Below are 21,816 nucleotides of genomic sequence, written 5' to 3' on the forward strand. Positions count from 1 at the left end.
TTACTCTCCAAAATTTACAAGCAGCTCATGCAGCTCAATAACAAAAAACAAAACAACCCAATCCAAAAATGAGCAGAAGACCTAAATAGACATTTCTCCAAAGAAGATATACAGACTGCCAACAAACACATGAAAGAATGCTCAACATCATTAATCATTAGAGAAATGCAAATCAAAACTACAATGAGATATCATCTCACACCAGTCAGAATGGCCATCATCAAAAAATCTAGAAACAATAAATGCTGGAGAGGGTGTGGAGAAAAGGGAACACTCTTGCACTGCTGGTGGGAATGTGAATTGGTACAGCCACTATGGAGAACAGTATAGAGGTTCCTTAAAAACTACACACAGAACTACCATATGACAGAGCAATCCCACTACTGGGCATATACCCTGAGAAAACCATAATTCATAAAGAGTCATGTACCAAAACGTTCATTGCAGCTCTATTTACAATAGCCAGGAGATGGAAACAACCTAAGTGTCCATCATCGGATGAATGGATAAAGAAGATGTGGCACATATATACAATGGAATATTACTCAGCCATAAAAAGAAACGAAATTGAGCTATTTGTAATGAGGTGGATGGACCTAGAGTCTGTCATACAGAGTGAAGTAAGTCAGAAAGAGAAAGACAAATACCGTATGCTAACACATATATATGGAATCTAAGAAAAAAATGCCATGAAGAACCTAGGGGTAAGACGGGAATAAAGACACAGACCTACTGGAGAATGGACTTGAGGATATGGGGAGGGGGAAGGGTAAGCTGTGACAAAGTGAGAGAGTGGCATGGACATATATACACTACCAAACGGAAAATAGATAGCTAGTGGGAAGCAGCCGCATAGCACAGGGAGATCAGCTCGGTGCTTTGTGACCACCTAGAGGGGTGCGATAGGGAGGGTGGGAGGGAGGGAGATGCAAGCGGGAAGAGATATGGGAACATATGTATATATATAACTGATTCACTTTGTTATAAAGCAGAAACTAACACACCATTGTAAAGCAATTATACTCCAATAAAGATGTAATAAACAAAAAAAAGACTATGTATTATATGATTCCATTTACAGAAAATGTCCAGAATAGGCAAATCCATACAGACAGAAAGTTGATAAGTGATTGCTAGGGGCTGTGATGGACTGGGGTTGGGGTGAGGGAATGGGGGAGTCACTGCTTAATGGGCAGGAGGGAACTTTTGGGTTGACAGAAATGTCAAAAACTGGATTGTGATGATGGTTACATGACTTTGTAAATACAATAACAATCACTGAATTAGATACTTAAAACATATTAATTTTATGGTATACAAATAACTTTTTAAAGGTTTAAAAAATGTTAATGCACTTAATATCCCAATTAAAAGAGATTGTCAGACTGGATAAAAAAGTAAGACTGAAGTACGTATATGCCATTTATTTAAACACACAAACACAGATAAGTTAGAAAAAGAAGATAGAAAATTAAATAGCATGCAAAGTGTAAGTATAAGATTGTTGGAGTGGTTATATTAATTTCAGATAAAATAGACTTGAAAACAAAGTGAAAGAGGGCATTTTATGACAAAAGGTTGTTTCATCAGAAAGATAAAAATCATAAATTAGTATGTGCTTAGTAACAGATACTCAAAAAACATGAAGCAAGAACTGATGGAATTAAAGGGAGAAATAGACAAAATCACCATAGTATTTGGATATTTTAGTGTTGTTTTCTCAGTGGCTGACGGAATAATTAGTCAAAAAAATCAGAGAGGACACAGAATACAAAATAACATGGTTAAAGAAAGAACACACAAGCGAAATCAGAAAATATTTCGTACTTAATTATCATGAAAATAAACATCAATATTTGTAGGATGCAGGTAAAAAGGCTTAGAGGTATAAACATAGTTTTTAATGATTGTACTAAAAAAGACTAAGTGTATAATATCAATGATATAAGGTTCTACCTTGGGGGACTAGAAAAATGAGAATAAATTAAACCAAAAGTATGTAAAAATAAAGGAATAATGAAGATAACATAAATCAATAAAATAGAAACAAACGATAGGGAGAATTAACAAAGCAATACGGTGGCTCTTGGAAAGGACGAACAAAATTGGTAAACGTTTAGCTAGACTAAACAAGAAAAAAAGAGAGCTAAAATTACTAATACCAAGAATCATCATTACAGAGATGATAGACGTTATATGAAAAGAATAAGAGAATATTATGAATGACTTTATGACTAAACAATTGACATCTTAGATAAAATGTACAAATTTATTGAAAGAACCAGTAGAGGAAACAAAAATCTTACTAGCTCTATATATACATAAAAAATTGAATTTAATATCCAAAACTTTCTCATAAAATAAACTCCATTCCCAGATAGTTTCCCTAGTAAATTCTAGCAAACATTTAAGGTGGAAATAGCACTAATACCACACAAACTCTTTGGTAAACCAGAGTTTTACAAAGTCATTACAAAACAAGAAAACTGTCGACCAATATCCCTCTTGAACCTAGATGCAAAACTTCTCAACATGATATTATTAAGCTGAAACCAGATACGTATGTATCAGTTACTAATTTATTGCTTCTCAGTTCTGAATGCATCCTTACATACAATACATGTTCTTGATTTAAGAATTTCTTTTAGCATTTTTCCTTTATAGTGAGTACAACATTAAACTTTCTCAGTAGCTGGTGTTGGAGGGACACTGCAGGAGAAAGGTTCTCTTGCTATTTCTGGCCCTAGCCAGGTCTCTGCTGTGTGGGTGTGAGGGCATCAGGTGGCACCAACCCTCAGGGCCCAGGACACGGTCCCTATGCCACCTTGCAGCCTCATCTTGGTGACAACCTTTCCATAGCCCTCTCAGCATAGTAAACCAGAGCCCCTGAATGACCTGCAGGAGGCCTCCTGTGCTCTGTGGGATCACATACTGAAAGTAAGTCTGAGTGCCAGTGAAAGCAGGAAGACTTAAGAGCACCTAGATTGCATGCTTTCACTGGCACCTAGGCTTCCGTTGCACACTCACACCACCAGTTGCTGATTGCCGGCTCCCTTGCCTGCCTGTACTCTGGAAGGGTGGCCTATTGTTTGCTCAGCAACTCTAGACCAGCTCCTGCCTGGCTAAATCAGCAAACTTCTCTGATATCAGGTGGCTGAACCACTCTTTCTTCCAGACCTGAACCTCTTCCATGTTTATTCTTCCTTGGATACTCTGCCTCAGCCCTAGGGTACTATAATGAATTTCCTCATATCTTTTTTTAAAATTTTGTGGCATGAAAATTATATGAATTTCAACTTTCAGTGTCTAGAAACAGAGTTTTATTGGAACATGGCCACATATATTCACTTATATGTCTATGGTGGCTCCCATACTACAATGGCAGAGTTGAGTAGTAGCAGCAGAGACGTATGTGGTGCTCTCATCATTTTGCACCACTGCTCAGCACATTACAAATTGTGGTGATACAGTTATTACTACCAGCATTTTGAATGTTACATACTGTCATTCCATAATATTTAAAACTTTCTTATTTCCAGTGCATACCCATAATGTTGGAACAACAAAAGAGGACTTAAGCGTCATGTGTTTAAGGAACAGAGGAGTATGGATTATTTTGTTATCAAATTAGATGGCAAAGCATTGTGCTTAAAATGCAATGACACTGTAGCTGCTCTGAAAGAATATTATATACATTAATTTCCTCATATCTCATAGTCACTCTTTTATCCTAGTTCCTAATTCTTTATATTAACCTTTCCCTGTTTAACCTACCATGTAGTATCTATCTCTTGACTGGGTCCATACACATGCACACACACACATATACATATACATGTGTGTGTGTGTGTGTATAGTAATGAATTATGATCAAGTACAGTTTATCCTAGGAGTGCAAGGTTAGTTTAACATTTGAAAATAAATTAATGTAATTTGCCATATCCATAGAATAAAGAAGAAAAATAATATGACTATTTCAATTGATAAATGAAGATAAAACATTTATCAAAATGTAATACCCATTTATGGTTAAAAAAACCTCTCAGCAAACTTGGAAGGGAAATTCCTTAATCTGATAGAAAACATCACTAAACCCTTACAGCTAATGTCATACATGGCAAAATAGTGAACACTTTCATCCTAAAGATGTCTGTTCTTGCCACTCTTATTTAACATAATAGTGGAGTGCTAAACAATGCAACAAGATAAGAAAAACAAATAAATAAGCATATAGATTGGAAAGGAAAGAATAAAACTGTCCGTACAACATGATTGTCTATATAGAAAATTCCAAGAAACCTAAAAAATAAAAACTTCTCAGGACTAATGAATAACTTTAGCAGGGCTATAGAATAAAATGCTAATTTAAAGAGAAATAAATTGTTTTTATATAATAGCAGCAAACAATTGGAAAATAATATTAAAATTTTATTTTATAATACCATCAAAACATAAAAATACTTAGAAATAAACAAAAGATACACAAGATCTCTATCTTCAATAATATAAAACACTGATGAGAGAAATTAGATAAGACCAAATATATAGAAAGATCAGGTTCATGGATTGGAGGACTCAAAGCTGTTAGTTTGTCAGTTCTCACCAAAATGATCTATAGATTCAAAGCAATCTCAATCATAATCCTAACAGGCTTTTCCCTAAACATTGAAAAGCTGATTTTAAAATTTATATGAAAATATAAAGAACCTAGAACTAAGGCTGGCAAACTATGGTGTGTGGGCCAAACCCAGCCTCCTGCCTGTTTTTGTAAATAATGTTTTATTGGAACACAGCTACACCCATTCATTTACGTATTGTCTATGGCTGCTGTTGTGTTTCCACACAGTATTGAGTAGTTGCAATAGAGACCATACGGCCTACAAGGCCTAAAATATTTACTCTTTGGCCCTTTACAGAAAAGCGTGTAAACCCCTGATCTAGAATATCCAAAATAATCTTGAAAAATAACAAAGTTGACAAACATATTACCTGACTTCAAGAATTACTATAAATCTGCAGTAGCCAAGACTGTGTGGAACTGTCATAAAGATCCACAAATAGATAATGGAACCAAACAGAGGGTCCAGAAACAAACTCACCTTTATATGGTCATTTGATTTTTGACAGAGTTTCAAAGGTAATCCAATGGGGGAAAGGAAGGTCTTTTCAACAAGTGGTGCTATAACACCTGAGTATCCATGTGTATAAAACAGGAACTTCTACCTTTACCTCACAACATGTAAAAAATTAGTTTGAGATAGATCACTGACTTAGATGCAAAAGATAAAACCATAACACCTTTAGAAAACATAGGAGAATATCATTATGTCATGGGGGTAGTCAAAGATTTCTTATGCAGGTCACAGATTCAATGATCATTAGGGAAAAAACGGATCAACTACATTTCATTAAAATTAAAAATTTCTGCTTATCAAACATCACAGTTAAAAAATAAATAGGTAAGCCACAGACTAGAAGAAAATATTCCTAAAACATATCAGGTAAGAACTGGTAACCAGGGTATATAAAGAACCCCTACAACTCAATAATGAAAAGACAATCCAGTGAAAAAATGGGCAAAAGATCTAACTAGATACTTAGCAAAAGAAAATATATGAATAGTCAACATGCACATGGAAAGAGGCTCAACATCATCAATCACCAAAAAATGCAAATTAGAACCCCAAGGAGATACCCACCATAATGGCTAAAATTAATAAGACTGACACCACCAAGGATGTGGAGTGGGTACAACTTTCATACACTGTTGATGTCCATGTAAAATGGAACAAGTACTTTAGTAAAAGTTCTGGCAGTTGCTAATGAAACTAAAAAGTCATCTACTCTACGATCCAGCAGTTCCATTCTTCGGTATTTATCTGAGTGAAATGAAAACACATATCTACAAAGATACTTTTACATGAACATTCATGGAAGCTTTATTCATAATAACACCAAACAGGAAACAGCTCAGGTGTTTATTCATAAAAGAATAGATCTGTTCCATGATCTGAATTTCTAGAACAGGCAAAACTAATCTATGGTGGTAAAAAATCAAAACAGGGTTTTCCTCTCAGTGTATGTGCAGGGTTGGACTGAGAAGGGGAATAAAGTTACTTTCTGTAGTGATGGTAATATTCGATATCTTGATAGGGGTTTGGGTTACATAGGCGTATGCATTTTTCAAAACTCAGCAAGTGTATATTCAATATTTATAACATCACTGTATGTATATTTTATATCAAAATTAAAGATCTGTAAACAAATATTGAACTTTAGACTTAAGGTTATAAATGTTGAAGTATATTAGGGGGACATATACTCATATCTGCAATGTACTTTCCAATGTATCAAAAATAAGATTAATTGATAGATAAACAGAGGGATAGAAAGATGGATAGACAGGTAATAAAGTAAGTATAGTAATATCTCAATGGTAGACTCTAGGTGGTAGGTATGTGAGTTTTCTTGTAAATGCTTTTCAACTTTTCTGTATTATGAAAAATGTTCGTAATAAAATGTTTGGGAAAATATTGAGCACCTACTCATTGTTTTAGGCAATTGAGATATAAGAATGACTGAGGGAGAGTTTTCCAGTGGAGCTTATCCCAGGGAAGTGATTTAGTATTTATGTAGTTCCGACTACAATCCAGGGGCAAAGACAGGGGCAACAATTTATTTTTATCTTCACAATTCAGTGTGAAGGAGAAGGCTTGAAATGAGTGGAGATGATGAATTCAGTTTTGAATAAACTGTGCTTTATGACCCTACAAGATACTAGGTGGCAATACCTAGTAGACTATTGGATATACACAGGTCAGGAGCTTTGCATAAATCTGGGCAACAGTCAAATGTTGTTGTTATCATGCCTTTGGGTACCCTAGCTATTTGGTGACTGAGCACAATTTAATAACTGTGTTTTGTTTTTAAAATGTTTTCATTTTAAATGCTATGTGAAATATCTGTCCCCTCCTATCTAGCATTCCTTCTCTGTTGGCCTATTTATTATTCCATGGGAATTAAAATAAGAATGGAAATTGTACTAATAGAAAGCTATACAATAGCACTATTAAAATGTGACAGACATAGGATATTAGGAATTTTCATTACATTAGAAGACTAATATCTGACAAATACATTACACTGAGAGATAGTTCTTTGGTACTCACCTGATCATATAGAGCTCTTTATTCCATGGGTAGATATTTAAGACTGGCCCTACCCCAATCATGTGGTTGTGACATTCTCCAACATTTTCAATATATTCATGCTTCAATGGCACTTTGCTGAGGAGTTCAAATTCCTCAGGTGCCTTCTGAAGTACCTGTTCTGCTGCATAGAATCCATCTACTAGCAGTGTCCTGCCACCTGTTCCTTCATGCTTAAGACAGTGAAACACTTGAATGCTAAAGAGGGGGAAAAATTAAATTATTCTGTTCAGTGGAAAAAAGAGAATATATCAAAATTTTAGAAAAAAAATATGAAATGATTATTGACTCCACTGTGTCATTTTCTTTTCACTAAGAAATAAATCTCATTTCCCAATTGTCTTCCCTTCATAGCCAGCTGTACTTTTTTGTGCTTTGAAATATTAATGCCACTACAGGTTCCTCCTAAGCATATTTAATATGTATTGATGGCTATATGTGACAGACTCAGGGAATACCATCATGAATAAGGTATAGTCTCTGTTTTAAAGAAGGCCAGTCTACTAAGAAGAGATGAAGCAAGTAAGTACCAACAGGCACTATAATAAAGTTGTATACAAGATACAGTGGAGCCATAAACAGAGGAAATTATTGTATAGAGAAATGTTTTTGGAGGTGGAGGAGAATGGTTTTGCTTAGTCTTAAAGAATGAGCAAGAGTTGGGCTGAAATGAGATTGAGGTGAGGAGAGGGCATTCCAGGCCCCCCCCCCCAAAAAAAAGTATGACCAAAGATATCAACGTAAAACAACGAGTTTAAACTGAGATGGGAGATGAACTGGTGGGAAGCAAGATGACAAAAAACATGGAAAACAACTTGGATAACTGAAATAGCAGAGAAAAATACTGAGGGGTTGAGCTTAGAGATGGGTTTTATAGAAAAGAGGACACAGCTAAGCAACATGACAGAGGACGACGAACAGGCAAATATCTAGAATGCCTGCAGGTTTTTCACCTGGACAACCTGACAAATAATGCCGTCTGCCAAGAGAACACAGGCAGATGCATAATTGGATGATAAAAAGGGGGTGAGAGGGGTTGAGGAAGAGGTTCAGTTTTAGGACATGTTGAAATAGTTGAGTTATATATGGCTGAAAATTTAACAGGAAAAGGAAATGCAACTATTAATGGACTGGAAAACTAAAGTAAAAATTTCAAATTAACAAGGGGAAAATAAAATTAATAGTAATTTAGGGAAAAAGAAGAAATAAGGAAAAGTAAACAACAAAGTAAAATAAGTAATAAACATAAATAAAGATAGAAGGAATAAAATCAAGGAAAACCTAGGGTAAATACAGTTAAAATGAGAAAGGTCAGTTCTGGCTATGTTGACCTTTCTGTGAAATTTCTAGGTTAGGATTACTTAGTAGCCAGTTGAAGATGTTTACCTTAGAAGAGAGGTAGATTTTGTAGTCGCCTGTAGGTGATAGCTAAAGCCAAGAGTATGGAAGAAGTCAATTGGAGAGATCATTTCAAGTAAGAAAAGAGGGAGAAGGAGAAAACCTTGAGAAACAACAATATTTATGACATGGACAAAGGAAAATAAGCTGGCACAGGCGACTGAGGAAAAATGGCTATAGATATAGAAGGAAAACTAGAAAAGAAAGGATATTTAAGAAGAGGTAGTGGTAAATGGCCCCAGGGGTCAAATAAGATGAAGACTGAAAGGTACACACTGGGTATGGCAATAAGTTAGTTGCTGGTGACTTTGGAGAGATTAATTTTAATTGGGAGGGGGGTGGATAAACTAGCTGACTACAGGTTTGAAGAATGAATGAGAAGTGAGAATGAAAAGACACTGAATGTAGACAATTATTTCAATAAGTTTAGCTGTGAAGGTGAGGAGTGAGGCGGGGCTGTAACTAGAAGGAGATAGAGTCAAAGGAAGTGTACAAAAGTAGAGATTTAAGAAATGAAAAGCTGATAGGAAGGAGTCAATATGTATGGAAGGCTGAAGATACAGGAGAGAGAAATCCCCAAGGAGGTTGGAAAGGATGAGATCCTGAGCAAAGGTAGCTTTAGAAAGCATAAGGCATGTAACAATGACGATGATGATGACGACAATGGCTAAAATGATAATAATAATAGCTAGTATTTATTGAACATTTATTATGTTCTAGGAAGTATGCCAAGTGCTTTAAATACATCATGTAACTTAATCCCTAAGCAATACAAATGGACAGGTTTTATTACTAGTCCCATTCTACAGATGAAGAAACTGAGGCACAGAGAGGTTAAGTTATTTTCCAAGATCACAAAGCTAACCTATGTTCCAGTTAGGATACAAATCCAGGTCTGGTTGATTCCATAGCCCGAACTCTTAACCACTCTCATTATACTGCTCATGTACTTGGTCCTTGCCATTGATTAGAAAGGGTTAAATTAAAGGCACAGACAACTGTGTATCTCTGGTAGTGGTCAGAGAGAAAAGAGCTAGTCAATATTTGAACCTCAACCCCTGTCCAACTGTTTCTCATCCCATTTCCTCATATTCTTCCTTCTGCATCCTGTAGAATGAGGATGCAGGGCTTTTTGTATATCCATAACATTGAGCAGGATGTCAAAAAGATGCTTTATTCTTCCTCCTCTGAACCAAATATTCTTAGGTTCCAAACCCTTAAAGGAAATCAATGTATCATGTCAAATAATTACTATTTCTTTTCTGTGGTGAGAAGATTTAAGATCTACTCTCTGTTAGCTACTGGTGGTAATAATATTACAGTATACAACCATATCAAATCAACACATTGTACACCTTATATTTACACAATGTCATATGTCAATTATATCTCAATAAAGCTGCAAAAAAGTATGGTATACGTTATCTTTGACTCAATAGCTTCGGAGTCCATGTAATAAGGTTATTTTTCATTCATTCCTCCTCTCCAACTTCTTGTAAATTGGATTTAAATTCCTCTTACTACCATACCCAAAGTAGCTGTGTTTGGAAGATTGACCCCTTTGCAATATAATAACTAAATATGAAAAACTGTACAAATTCCCAAACTAATGGTTAATCAATACATTTTTGGTAAGTTATTTGTAATTACTTTGAGAAAAATGTAAATTAAACAAAATTTACATCCATTTATGTAGTAAGGTAGATTTTCAATCATTTCAAAAATTTTATTCCTGTAAGTCTAAAGAAGACTGAGCTAGGGTGTTTAAAAATGATCACGTTTCTATGGAGAAAAGAAACAGTCATACAAATCAGCAGCAGCAGATATGATCTTGGTTCAAATAAAACAGAGAATGATTAAGAAACTATTCAAGACCATCACACGTAATGATCCCACTTTGGAAAATTCTAATCCACCTACCCACAGGGCTCTTGAAAATAGGTAGTGTCAGTGTGCCGATCCAGAGCTAGCTTGGTGTATGCAGTGTCACCCCTGGAGAAGTCTGAAGTGAAATACCACATCCTCCCATAGATGGTTTCTCTGTCAAATGAAGTATAGGAAACCTTTCATTCTTATCATTCAAAACTCTTTCCAATACTTTCTTTAATTATTCACAAATAACAATAGATTGTTTGGCTCCAGATTTCCATCTATAAGGTAAATATGACAGTTGAACACATCACCAGTCTAAACAATTCCTCCACTGAGTAATATTCTAGGAAGCTGGGGGGGAAAAGGGTGAAAGGATAATATAGTTTGAAAGCTTAGGGAATCATCCCACTATGTTTATGTTTCTACTTTTAATAGCTTTTACACTCAAACTTCTGTCCTGCACTCACCTTCCTCACATAGAAAAAGATGTTTTTGGGTAGCTGCTTTTAGAAGTGATTAATGTAGATCTTCACCCATCTTTTAGACATGTAGGAATAAGAAAAAGAGAAAGGGTAGTTTATATTAGCAAGTATTTAGTGAGAGTTGCTGTATCACTGTTATTGTAGCTCTCCTTGAGGAGAGCTACAATAACATCATGGGTTTTGATTTCATAGTTATTTTCCTACTAGGCTCAGATCTGACTAAAGGTCACTTTAATTCTTTAGCTTTCAGAGTTCATCTTATTCTCTGAACCCTCAAAATCCAAACAGGAAATGGTCTTCCTTCTGAACTATTACCTCTAAAGTCCTGTCAATTTATTGCTTACTAGCACAGCTTTACTTGAAAGTTCTCAAACTGTGTTTGAAACTGAATGGTTCACAAATGTTAATTATGCTCTACTAGGATAGGGCAAATGACCCAGCATACTGTCTGCTACACAATGAGCTATATCTGGCTCTTATGAAATAAAAGGAAAGTACTAATTATAACAAAGTTGGTTTACATCACATTTAATGCTACAGAAGATAAATCTATATACTACCTAGAAATGCAATGGAAAGAACATTGTATTTAGGATCAGGAAACCTGAGCTATCTGAATCCCAGTTCTACTGCTTACTAGCAGAGCAGTCCTGAGCAAACCACTTAATACATTTGAGCCTTAAGAGCCTCATCAGTAGAACAGGAGATAAAATACACACTTATCAGGATTACTATAATGACCAATGAAAATAACGGATTTGAATATGCTGGTTAAATGCTATACAGTATAAGGCAGTAGTATTAACAACCAGGCTCTGAATTAAGCCTTAGGAATAATAGAAGGTCAAAAGTAGATGATCTTTAGACACCATCTTATTCAATCCTGTTACTGATCAGATAGGAAAATAGAGGCTACTGGGGCGGCGGGGGTGAGGATTGAGGGTAGGGGTGTGTGTGTTATGCAGTTGTCTATGTTTACCCAACTGCTTGATGGTAGAACTCAGACTACTATCTGGTTCTCTTTACTCAGGTAGTGCTCTTTCTAGTGTACAATGACTAACTCCTACTTTGAGCATCACTGGGCTCGAAAAAAATACCAATGACTTTGAAGTCTTCACCATATTAAACATGTAAGTGTCTTTAGAGATTAGAAATCTGGGCTTCAGATAAAGCACTATAGATGGGAATCCCGTTACTCAGGCCACAAAATATTCTGGAAAAACGAGGGTGACCATACTTGTCACTGGAAATTAATTTCTGCAGATTTCAGGAAACTAATGACTTACCTGATCAAGCTGATCCTTTCTGCCAACTTCTCTGTGTGTTCCTGAGTAGGAGGGACATTTTCTACAAAAGCAATTCCATACAGCAGAAAGTTTTGCAGAAAGTTCTTCAGTCCCTCCTTGGTTTCTAAGAAGCTCTGGAAATCTACAGATGGAACTTGGGCTTGCTGGTAGATTTTAGCATTCCACAAGATTCTAGGCTGGATGACCTTTTGTTTCTGCCCTTCATAGCTGTTTTTCACCAGCCAATCCAAATCATATCTAGTCACATGACCATCTGGCCCTTTTAAGGGAAAAATAAAAGGCATTAAAAATAATAATTATAAAGGGCTTCCCTGGTGATGCAGTGGTTGACAGTCTGCCTGCCGATGCAGGGGACGTGGGTTCGTGCCCCGGTCTGGGAAGATCCCACATGCTGCGGAGCGGCTGGGCCCGTGAGCCATGGCCGCTGAGCCTGCGCGTCCAGAGCCTGTGCTCCGCAGCGGGAGAGGCCACAATGGTGAGAGGCCTGCGTACCGCAAAAAAAAATAATAATAATAAAATAAATAATAATTATTATAAATACTGCCAACAATTTACTGGTTAAGAATGATGTCATCTGTAGATTAGAGCAATTTTATTTAAGAAGAAAAATAAAAGGTTCAAAAATAAATGCTTCCAAAGAAAGGAAAAACAAAGAGTAACTAAAAGAATACCCTGTTTTGGAAAGGGGCAAACCAATTTTTGTAAAACAATTGTCCTTTAAAAGAGTACCCCAAAGAAGACCAAGTCTCCTGTCCACTCACAAGTGAAAAAGAGTGTGGTCTCATCCAGACGAATGGTCTTTGGCCGGATACATAAATTCACACTGGCAGTGTCTAGGCTGCGCTGGTGAGTCTTAGAGTTGTAGCAAGATGCTGAGAGGCAGTGGTCTCGAAGCCAGACATAATCGAAGCGCATCACGGTGTTAGCATATTGCAGTTCTAAGGAAAAGATCACACTCTTTTATATTATTATATTATTTTACATTATTTATTTAGGAAAACTAAAAAATCAGGATCCAGAAAACTTCCTTCAAAAAGTCTTCTACCAAGAAATAAGCTGCGAGCAATGAGGGGGACACTAGCCCCTACTAGATATTAAAACATAGTACAGAACTTCTATGATTAAAACAGTGTGGTGTTGGTATAGGAAAAGGCAGATAAAACAACAGAAGAGTATAAAAAGTCCAAAAATATACATGAATGCATATAGAAATTTGGTATGTAAAAAGTAGCAGGTGTAATCACTGTGGAAAATATGAATTTTTAAATAAACGGTGTTGGGACAACTGATAATCACTTGCAAAGAGATAAAACTGAGTCCATACCTCATATTGTCACTGGGTGTCCATGATAAACTCAAAACAGATCAGAGTTCTAAATTTGGAGAATGAAGCCATTCAAGTATATAAAAAGAAGACATGGATGGGGATATAAAGGAGGTCCTTGTACCATTCTTGCAACTTTTCTGTTAGTTTGAAGATGTATCAAAATAAAAAGTTAGCAAAAAATCAAACTTTCTTATACATCAGGTTATTCATTTAGACAAGGTAAATAAAAAGGAGTTCAAATTTATAAGAGGAACAAAAACTATAAAGTGTCTGGGGAAAAATGAAAATGTGGAAGACTACTATGGAGAAATCTATAAAACTATCCTGAAAGACTTGAAGGAAACTTGAATGGAGAAATATGCTCACAGATGGGCAGATTCAATAATGAAAAGGTAGGAATTCTCCCACAAATTAATACACAAAACTCCATGTACTTCCAATCCAAATCCCAGTGAAAATTTTCATGTACTGGACAGGCTAATTCCAAGAATCATACTCAGAATTAATAAAGTTACAATTTTGAGAAAGAAAAAGAAAGGCATGGAGGGGAAGTCTTACTATATATAAAAATGTATTATAAAGCTATAGTCATTTAAAAAGTATGATATTCATGCAGAATGGACTAAGAGATCAAGGGGACAGAATAGAGTCTCAAAACAGACTCAACTGTACATGAAAATATGGTATATGTTAAAGGTGGCATTTTGTAATAGTGGTGAAAAGATAGATTACTCAATAACTAGTTTTAGAAAAATGAATTTTGAAAAATTGATTCTAGAGTCACGTCAGCCTCAACAGTAAATTACTGATAGAGTAAAATATAAAAAATAAAACTATTATATGTTGACAACTTTGAGGTAGGAAAAGCCTTTCTAATATGACACAAAAAGCATAAAATATAATTTGTGTGTATGAAAATAAAAACCTTCTGTTTTGCAAACAGTGCAAAAAACAAAGTTAAAAGACAAGTAACAGGAAAAATCTTTTTAACGTAAAAGGGTTAATACCCAGGATATAGAATAAATCCTTGTGATCATTAAGATAAAAACTCAATAGAAAAATGACCAAAGGATATCAATAGGAAAGTCACCAGAATTGACCAGTAAACACATGAACTCTTCTAACCTTAGTAGTAATCAGAGAAATGGGTATTAAGATATCATTTTTTATCCATCAGAGTGACAAAAATTTTAAAGTTTGATTAAAACATGTGTTTTCAAAAGATGTGGAGAAATGCATACTCTCAAACATTGGTAATATGTGTATAAATTGGTGAAGACACACTGAATGGCAATCTGGAAGTTTCTATGAAAATAATAAAAAATATGTATATTTATTGCTTGACCCAGAAATTCACCTCTCAGTACTTACCTTATAGAAACTGTCACATATGAAGAGGTATGCACAAGGATATTCATAATAGTTTTGTTTATAATAGCAAAATAATTAGAAAATAAGACTAAATATCCGTCAGTGGGGGAAGTTGAGGAATAGCTGAATAAACTGTGGTGTATCTACAATGAGATCCTAATAAACAGTTTAAAAATGCAGTGTATCTGTACTCCTCAAATTGACTTTGTACAATGTTATCATTCTCACTTTAAGGACAGAAAACTAAAGCTCAGAGATGTTAAATAACTTTGTAAGATCATATAATCATTAGGTGGTGAACCTAGGATGTGAACTCAAGTTGTCCAACCCCAAAGTCCTATGCTAGTGTTTCTCAAAGTGTAGTCTTGGGAATCTCTGAAGGTGAGACTTCAGGAAAGGCAGAGTAAGGAGCTTGGAAAATCCTCTCCCCCAATAACAATGATAAAACTGGACAAAATTACCAATAACAACCATTTTAGGACCTGGAAATTGACCAAAGGCTTACAACAAATTAAGAAGCATTTAGTCAAGAAAAACTATTGAACCTTGGGTAAGAACAGTGGGAATCTGTGTGCTTTAGCTTGGGGTGCTTCCACTCCCTACCCCATCCCGACCAGCTCCATCAGCAATAGTTCCACCAGGGCAGGCAAGCCAAGAAAGCCAGCAGCTTTGCTGCTGAAGGGGACTAAATATATTTGGAGCAGAGCACATAAAAACTCCATGGCCCTGGGTGTTGAATACAATCAAGGAAGGCACACTGGTTGGGACAAGCAATAGATCCGCAGAACAGCCAGAAATCTATCAAGGGGATGAAGGGAATGAGACAGCTATAGTGGGCCTTGGAAAGCCCCCTCACATCCCCGGTGTTCGGTAAGGCTGTGCACACATGCAGGGCTGTGAGCACAATAAGGAGAGATTGGAAAGGGCCCGAGTTACCTACATGTCCCTGGAGGGACGTGAGGCACAGTGGAGACGTGTGAAGAATGGCAGAAACTGAAAGCCTGGGCAGACTTATAAACAGCCTAAACTTTGTGTGCCCCAATCCACACACACATCCATTGGCAAAAGGTGGAAGCCTTACTGGCTTAAGGTTTTTAGCTTAACCTCTAACTGATTGTTAGCTGGCCACTAAACTATACCAGGGTTTCTCAAACCTTGGTACTACGGACATCTAGGGCTAGATAATTTTTTGTTGCAGGGCACTGTCTTGTGCATTGTAGGATGCTTAACAGCATCCCTAGTCTCCACCCACTAGATGCTAGAGGCATCCTCCTCGCCAGTTGTGACAACTAAAAATGTTCCCAGACATTGCCAAGTGTCTCCTGTGGTGGCAAAATCCCCCCAGTTGAGGACCACTGAGTTATGCTGACCCCACTGTGATACACAGAAGCCACAGTTAAAAATGAATTACTCCAGAGAAGTCAATAAACAAATAAACAAAACACACATACAGCAACAATCCCCCTGCGAGGTCAGAAATCAGTTTCTATAAGATATAACCTAAAATGTCCAGATTTTCAACAAAAAACCCTGAGATACATATAGAAACAGAAAAGAGTGACCCATGCAGTCCATACAAACTGTCTGAGAAGAGTATTACAAGAAACCCTATTGTCTAAGACAGGCATGCTGCTAGTAGGTAGCTTATTACCTGGGAGGAAATGCCTTTCCCTTCTAACAGCCTTGGGAGAGAAGCAGAGTGGACCACTGGGACATCACCTCCATGTACCTATAACATCTTCTAGTTATGAGTCAAAAGTTGGTGTTGAATGCTTGAAAATCCAGACACTGAAGTTAACTGAAAGAGTCTCTGATATAGCAACTGCTGATACTGTGGAATGGGGCTATTATTTGGTGGTGATCTGAAGTTGGAGTTCTTGACCAAGGATCAATGGAATGATATGTAAAACTCTGTGTGTGTGTGTGTGTGTGTGTGTGTGTGTGTGTAGTTCTGTAGTTTTCTATAGAGAGGATCCATAGCTTGCAACGGAATTTCTATGAGATTCATAAACTAAAACTATTGAGAACCACTCCCTTAGAGTGATAAAAGTGATTAAGTACCATCAACCCTCGCTCAGATTGGTCATTACACTGAGGTAATCCAGGGTTTTGACAAACTAACCTTCAAGCTCTTGCACATGCAGTTCCCTCTGACCAGAACATTCATCCTTACCTTCTCACTCTTTTTCTCTTGCCTAATTCATATTTAAATATTCATGACTCTGCTCAAATCCTGTAAGCAGTCATTTATAACTTTTTAGTTTGGGTTAGGTAACTCTCCTCTTTGTTCTTATAGCACTCCATATGCTGTCTAAAAGCATTTAACACACTGTCTTATAACTGTGTGTTTGTTTTTGCCATAAGACGGTACCTTGAGGATAGGGAATGTGTCTTCTCCATCACTGCATGCTTCGCATTTATCACAACGCCTGGCTCCTGGTACTTGCTCATTCAGAAATGAGAACGATCCTGTCATCAAAACTATGAATGATCTTCTCCTGTCCTATTAGATGGGTGAGAAGTTGCCAGGCACATACTGTACAGTCGTGGAATGATTTGTACTATGGGGATGGACTCATATCTTAAAAAGCTCCAAAAAATCCCCTTTATTTTAGTCAAGTTGGTATGCTTACTGTCCTTTCCATGGCTGGAATTCATTATTACCTCTGCTCTTGCCATTTTTCTCCTTAAAATTATAGGCTCCTCTAATTAAATGACCATCTTTTCTTTCAAAATCTAGCTAAAAATTAATTTAATTCAAGGAAGCTTCCTTGACTAACCCTACATTTCCTTTGAAATTAAGTAGTTGGTATGTATCAATTTAATTTGCATATGGCATAAGCTATTTATGCTTCTTATATTTATTTACTCATTTTATGTTTTATGTTTACATTAAGGTAGGGACTATGTCTTCCATCTTTGGTTCTGTATAAAGTTGACACTGAACAAATGTTTATTAATTAGGTCTTGCCAAAATGTCAATACAGAAGAGAAACTTAGGACTCAACTCATTTCTCTTGTAACCTACATTTAATCAATCACCAAGGTTTGTTACTTCCGCCTCCTATATCACTCTGAAATCCACCTGACCTCTCCATTTCCACTTTTTTCTCCTGCCACCTTCAGCCAATCATCATCTCTAACAGTGGGCCTCTATAAAGCAATTTTTAAAATCAGAGTACTAAAATCAGATTGAACTTTGGAAAAACTGCTCTAGTTTCTAGATCATCAAGGTATCAAGGCAAGGCTATAGTAATCCTGGTAGGATAGTTGCCTCACTGCTGCTCTGAAGCTCATGCTATCCTATATAACTCTAAACTTCTTCATTACTCTAATCATGTATCTCCTGAGTCACTTTATTTTTAAATAAATGAAGATCAGTTTACTGTCTTTTACTGTCACCCCATCATCCCCTTCCCCTGTCATCATTCTTGGCAGCTTAATCATTATTAATTGTAATACCTTCATAATTTTCATTTCAAACACCCTATACTCTGACTACCTGTTGTTCCTTTTCCAGCTCGATTATCCAGGCGCTCTTCACTGTAATAATCCTTCAACTACACAAAAAGCCCCAATTGACCATAAGCTCCTTTTTGTTATCCATCATCTTGCCTCCTTTGATGTCTTCGATTCCCTCCTTACAGGGTCCACCTTCCATGATCCATCATTTTGATTAATTCCTTGCAAACACCCTTAACTCCCTTGCCCCCCTATCTCCCTCTGCCATGCTTCCCTGACAAAGCTCTGACCCGGATACACTCAGGTCCACACCTCCGCTGTGCCTGCAGCCAAGCAGCTAAACATTGTTAGAGAAAAAAAATTTAAACTGTATTGGTTACTTTCATTTTAAAATCATCACCGAAATATCAAATGAGTACTCAACGCTGCCAAACAGTCCTTGCATAATTTCTTAGTAAAATCACTTACTCACTCTCCAAGAACACTATTATACATAGTCTCTTCTCTCCTCAAACTGCCAACACCACCTCTCCCTTCCCACTTTCAACTGATTACCTTGCTTACTCCTTCAAAGGGAATATGGAAGCAATTAGAAGACAATCTCCACAAACCCATGCTCCACATCCACCCACTTACATGCATCTGTGCCCATATATTCTGCCTTCCTTCTTGTTACTATGGTTGAAATATCTGTGCACTTAATCAAGGCCAACACTCTCATTTATGAATCAGATCCTATCTCTTTCCTACTCAGGTACTACACTTCTGAAATTTTTCTATCCCCCTCTTTTGCATCATCAAATGTTCCCCTCCTACTGGATCATTCTCATCAGCGAACATGTTGCAATGTCTTCCATCTTAAAACAATATTCCCCCTCCACTACCACTCCACCTCATTTTCCCTTTCATAGTGAAACTTATGGCTTGAGGTTTACCACTACCTCTCTGTTAATAAATTTGCTTTAAATTTTAGAATGATTTTAAGTTTACAGAAAAGTTGCAAATACAAAGAGTTCCCATATAGCCATTGCCCAGTTTCCCTTATTACTAATACCATATATTAGTATGGTAAATTTGTCACAACTGATGAATGAATATTGATACATTATTTATTAATTAAATCCCATGATTTATTTGAATCTTATTAGTTTTCCCCTAATGTCTTTTTTCTGTCCCAGGATCCCATCCAAGACCCACATTACATTTAGTCACGTCTCCTTAGGCTCCTCTGGGCTGTGACTTTCCTTGTTTTTGATGACCTTGACAGTTTTGAGAGGTACTGGTCAGGCATTTTGTTAGAATGTCCCACAATTTGGGTTTATCTGATGCTTTTATCATGGTTAAAGTGGGGTTATAAGTTTTGGCGAAGATAGCCACAGGAGTGAGGTGCCCTTCTCACCGTATCATATCACTGGTACGTGCTATCAAAGGTAGTGTTTGCTACATTTCTCTACTTAAGTTACCCCACCCTCCTTCCATATTCTATTCTTTGGCAGCAAATCACTAAGTGCAGCCTGCATTCTAGGACTGGGGACTTAAGATCCACCTCCATAGCTGGGGGAGGAGGAATATCTACATAAATTATTTGGAATTCTTTTGTATGGGACATTTATATGTACTCTCCCTATTTATTCATATATCAGCATGGATTCATTTATTTTATACTTTTGGTTATAATCTAATATTATATTATTTATTTTCTTGCTCAAATTGTTTCAGCTTTGGCCATTAGAAGCTCTTTTAGTTAGCTCCTGTGTCCCTTTAACATTGCCTCATAATTTTTTTGAGCACTTCCCTACTTTCTGGGACTTCAAGATTCTCCAGGCTCATCTTGTATTTTCTCTGACCCAGCTCTAGAATAGTCCATTTTTCTAAGGAGCCCTTGGTTCCTTTTCTTGGAGCATGGTATTAGAAACCAAGATCTGGGTGTTCTCATTTCCACTGTGCTGTCATTGTTTCCAGGACCTCTCAGTGGCTAGAGCTAGGAAATATACTAATCTATGTGTAAAAACATATCTATACCGTCGACCCTTTAACAACATGGGTTTGAACTGCACACGTCCACTTATACACAGAATTTTTTTCAATAGTACATACTATGGTACTACACAGTCTGTGGTTGGTTGAATCCGAGAATGTGGAAATGTGGATACAGAGCATCTGTAGCAGGGAAGAGCAAAATCAGACTCCATGTTGGATCTGTTTCTTTTATTTTAACCTTTGCTCTCTGTTGTTTTTTGTTACTATAATCACTAAAAGGATGTTGTCTATAGCTACTGGCATACATAATGGTCTACCTTGGGGAACCCTGCCCCTCTGCCTGAATGTTAAACTAAAGTGCCTTTGTTCAGCTCACAGGGAAACATCCTGACCCTGCCTACCAGTGAATGGCTGCAAGAAAGAAGAAATTAACACATCCCCTCCCCGAGGCTGGCCAAACCAGGAGATGTTTTGCAAGACTTGTGGCCTTTTTAGTTTACTTCCTCATCTCCTCCCCCTCTCTGTTCTATAAAATAAACTGGCATCCAGACCCCAATAAGATGATACTCTAGGACATTAGTCCACCATCTTCTCAGATGCCTGGCTTTCCAAATAAGTCACTGTTCCTTGCCTCAACACCTCATCTCCTGATTTATTGGCCTGTTGTGCGGTGAGCAGAGTGAGCTTGGACTCAGAACTGTGTATACAGAGGGCAATCTACAAGTTACATGCGGATTTTTGACTGCACAGAGGGTTGGCACCCATAACTCCTGCATCGTTCAAGGGTCAACTGTAATTATTTCTGCACCTATACATCTGTATCTATATTAGGCTAAACGTGAGTTTATACTGATGTCTTCAACTATAATCCAGTACCACATGACTCATTCTAGCATTTCCCCTATACTTATGGGTAACCACACTCTCCAGACCCCTAGCAACCACTGATTTGTTTACTGTCCCTATAGTTTTGCCTTCAACAGAATGTCATGTCATTCCTTTTGATTGCTGAATAGTATTCCATTGTATGGATGTACTATAGTTTATTAATTAACCTATTGAAGGATATTTTGATAGCTTCCCACTTTTGACAATTATGAATAAAGTGGTTTTTCATGTGTGGGTTTTTGCTGTGGACATAAGTTTACAAATCAGTTGGGTAAATACCTAGGAGTGCAACTGTTGACAAGTCCATGTTTAACTTTATAAGAAACTACCAAATTTTCTTCCAGAGTGGCTATACTATTCTTGTATTATTACCAGCAATGAATACAAGTCCCTATTGCTCTGCATTCTTGTCAGCATTAAGTACTGCCAGGTTTTTTTGGATTTTAGTCATTCTAATAGGTGTATAGTAGCATCTCATTGTGGCTTTAATTTGCATTTACCTAATGAAATCACGTTGAGCA

The 21,816-nt window shown here is 36.8% G+C and overlaps 1 protein-coding gene across 1 annotated transcript in view; it reads right to left on the reverse strand.

Annotated features, from left to right (window-relative positions):
- TMLHE (trimethyllysine hydroxylase, epsilon) overlaps window positions 1–21,816 on the reverse strand; it is a 65,143-nt gene that overhangs the window by 17,692 nt on the left and 25,635 nt on the right. The window contains exons 3-6 of the mRNA XM_065901045.1: window positions 13,029–13,205; window positions 12,247–12,526; window positions 10,527–10,646; window positions 7,170–7,406 (exon numbers count right to left, since the gene is read on the reverse strand). Coding sequence (XP_065757117.1) covers window positions 7,170–7,406; window positions 10,527–10,646; window positions 12,247–12,526; window positions 13,029–13,205 — 814 coding nt within the window. The remainder of the gene's footprint in view (window positions 1–7,169; window positions 7,407–10,526; window positions 10,647–12,246; window positions 12,527–13,028; window positions 13,206–21,816) is intronic.

This window comes from Phocoena phocoena, chromosome X, assembly GCF_963924675.1.
Source record: "Phocoena phocoena chromosome X, mPhoPho1.1, whole genome shotgun sequence".
In the NCBI taxonomy this organism is placed as follows: Eukaryota; Metazoa; Chordata; class Mammalia; order Artiodactyla; family Phocoenidae; genus Phocoena; species Phocoena phocoena.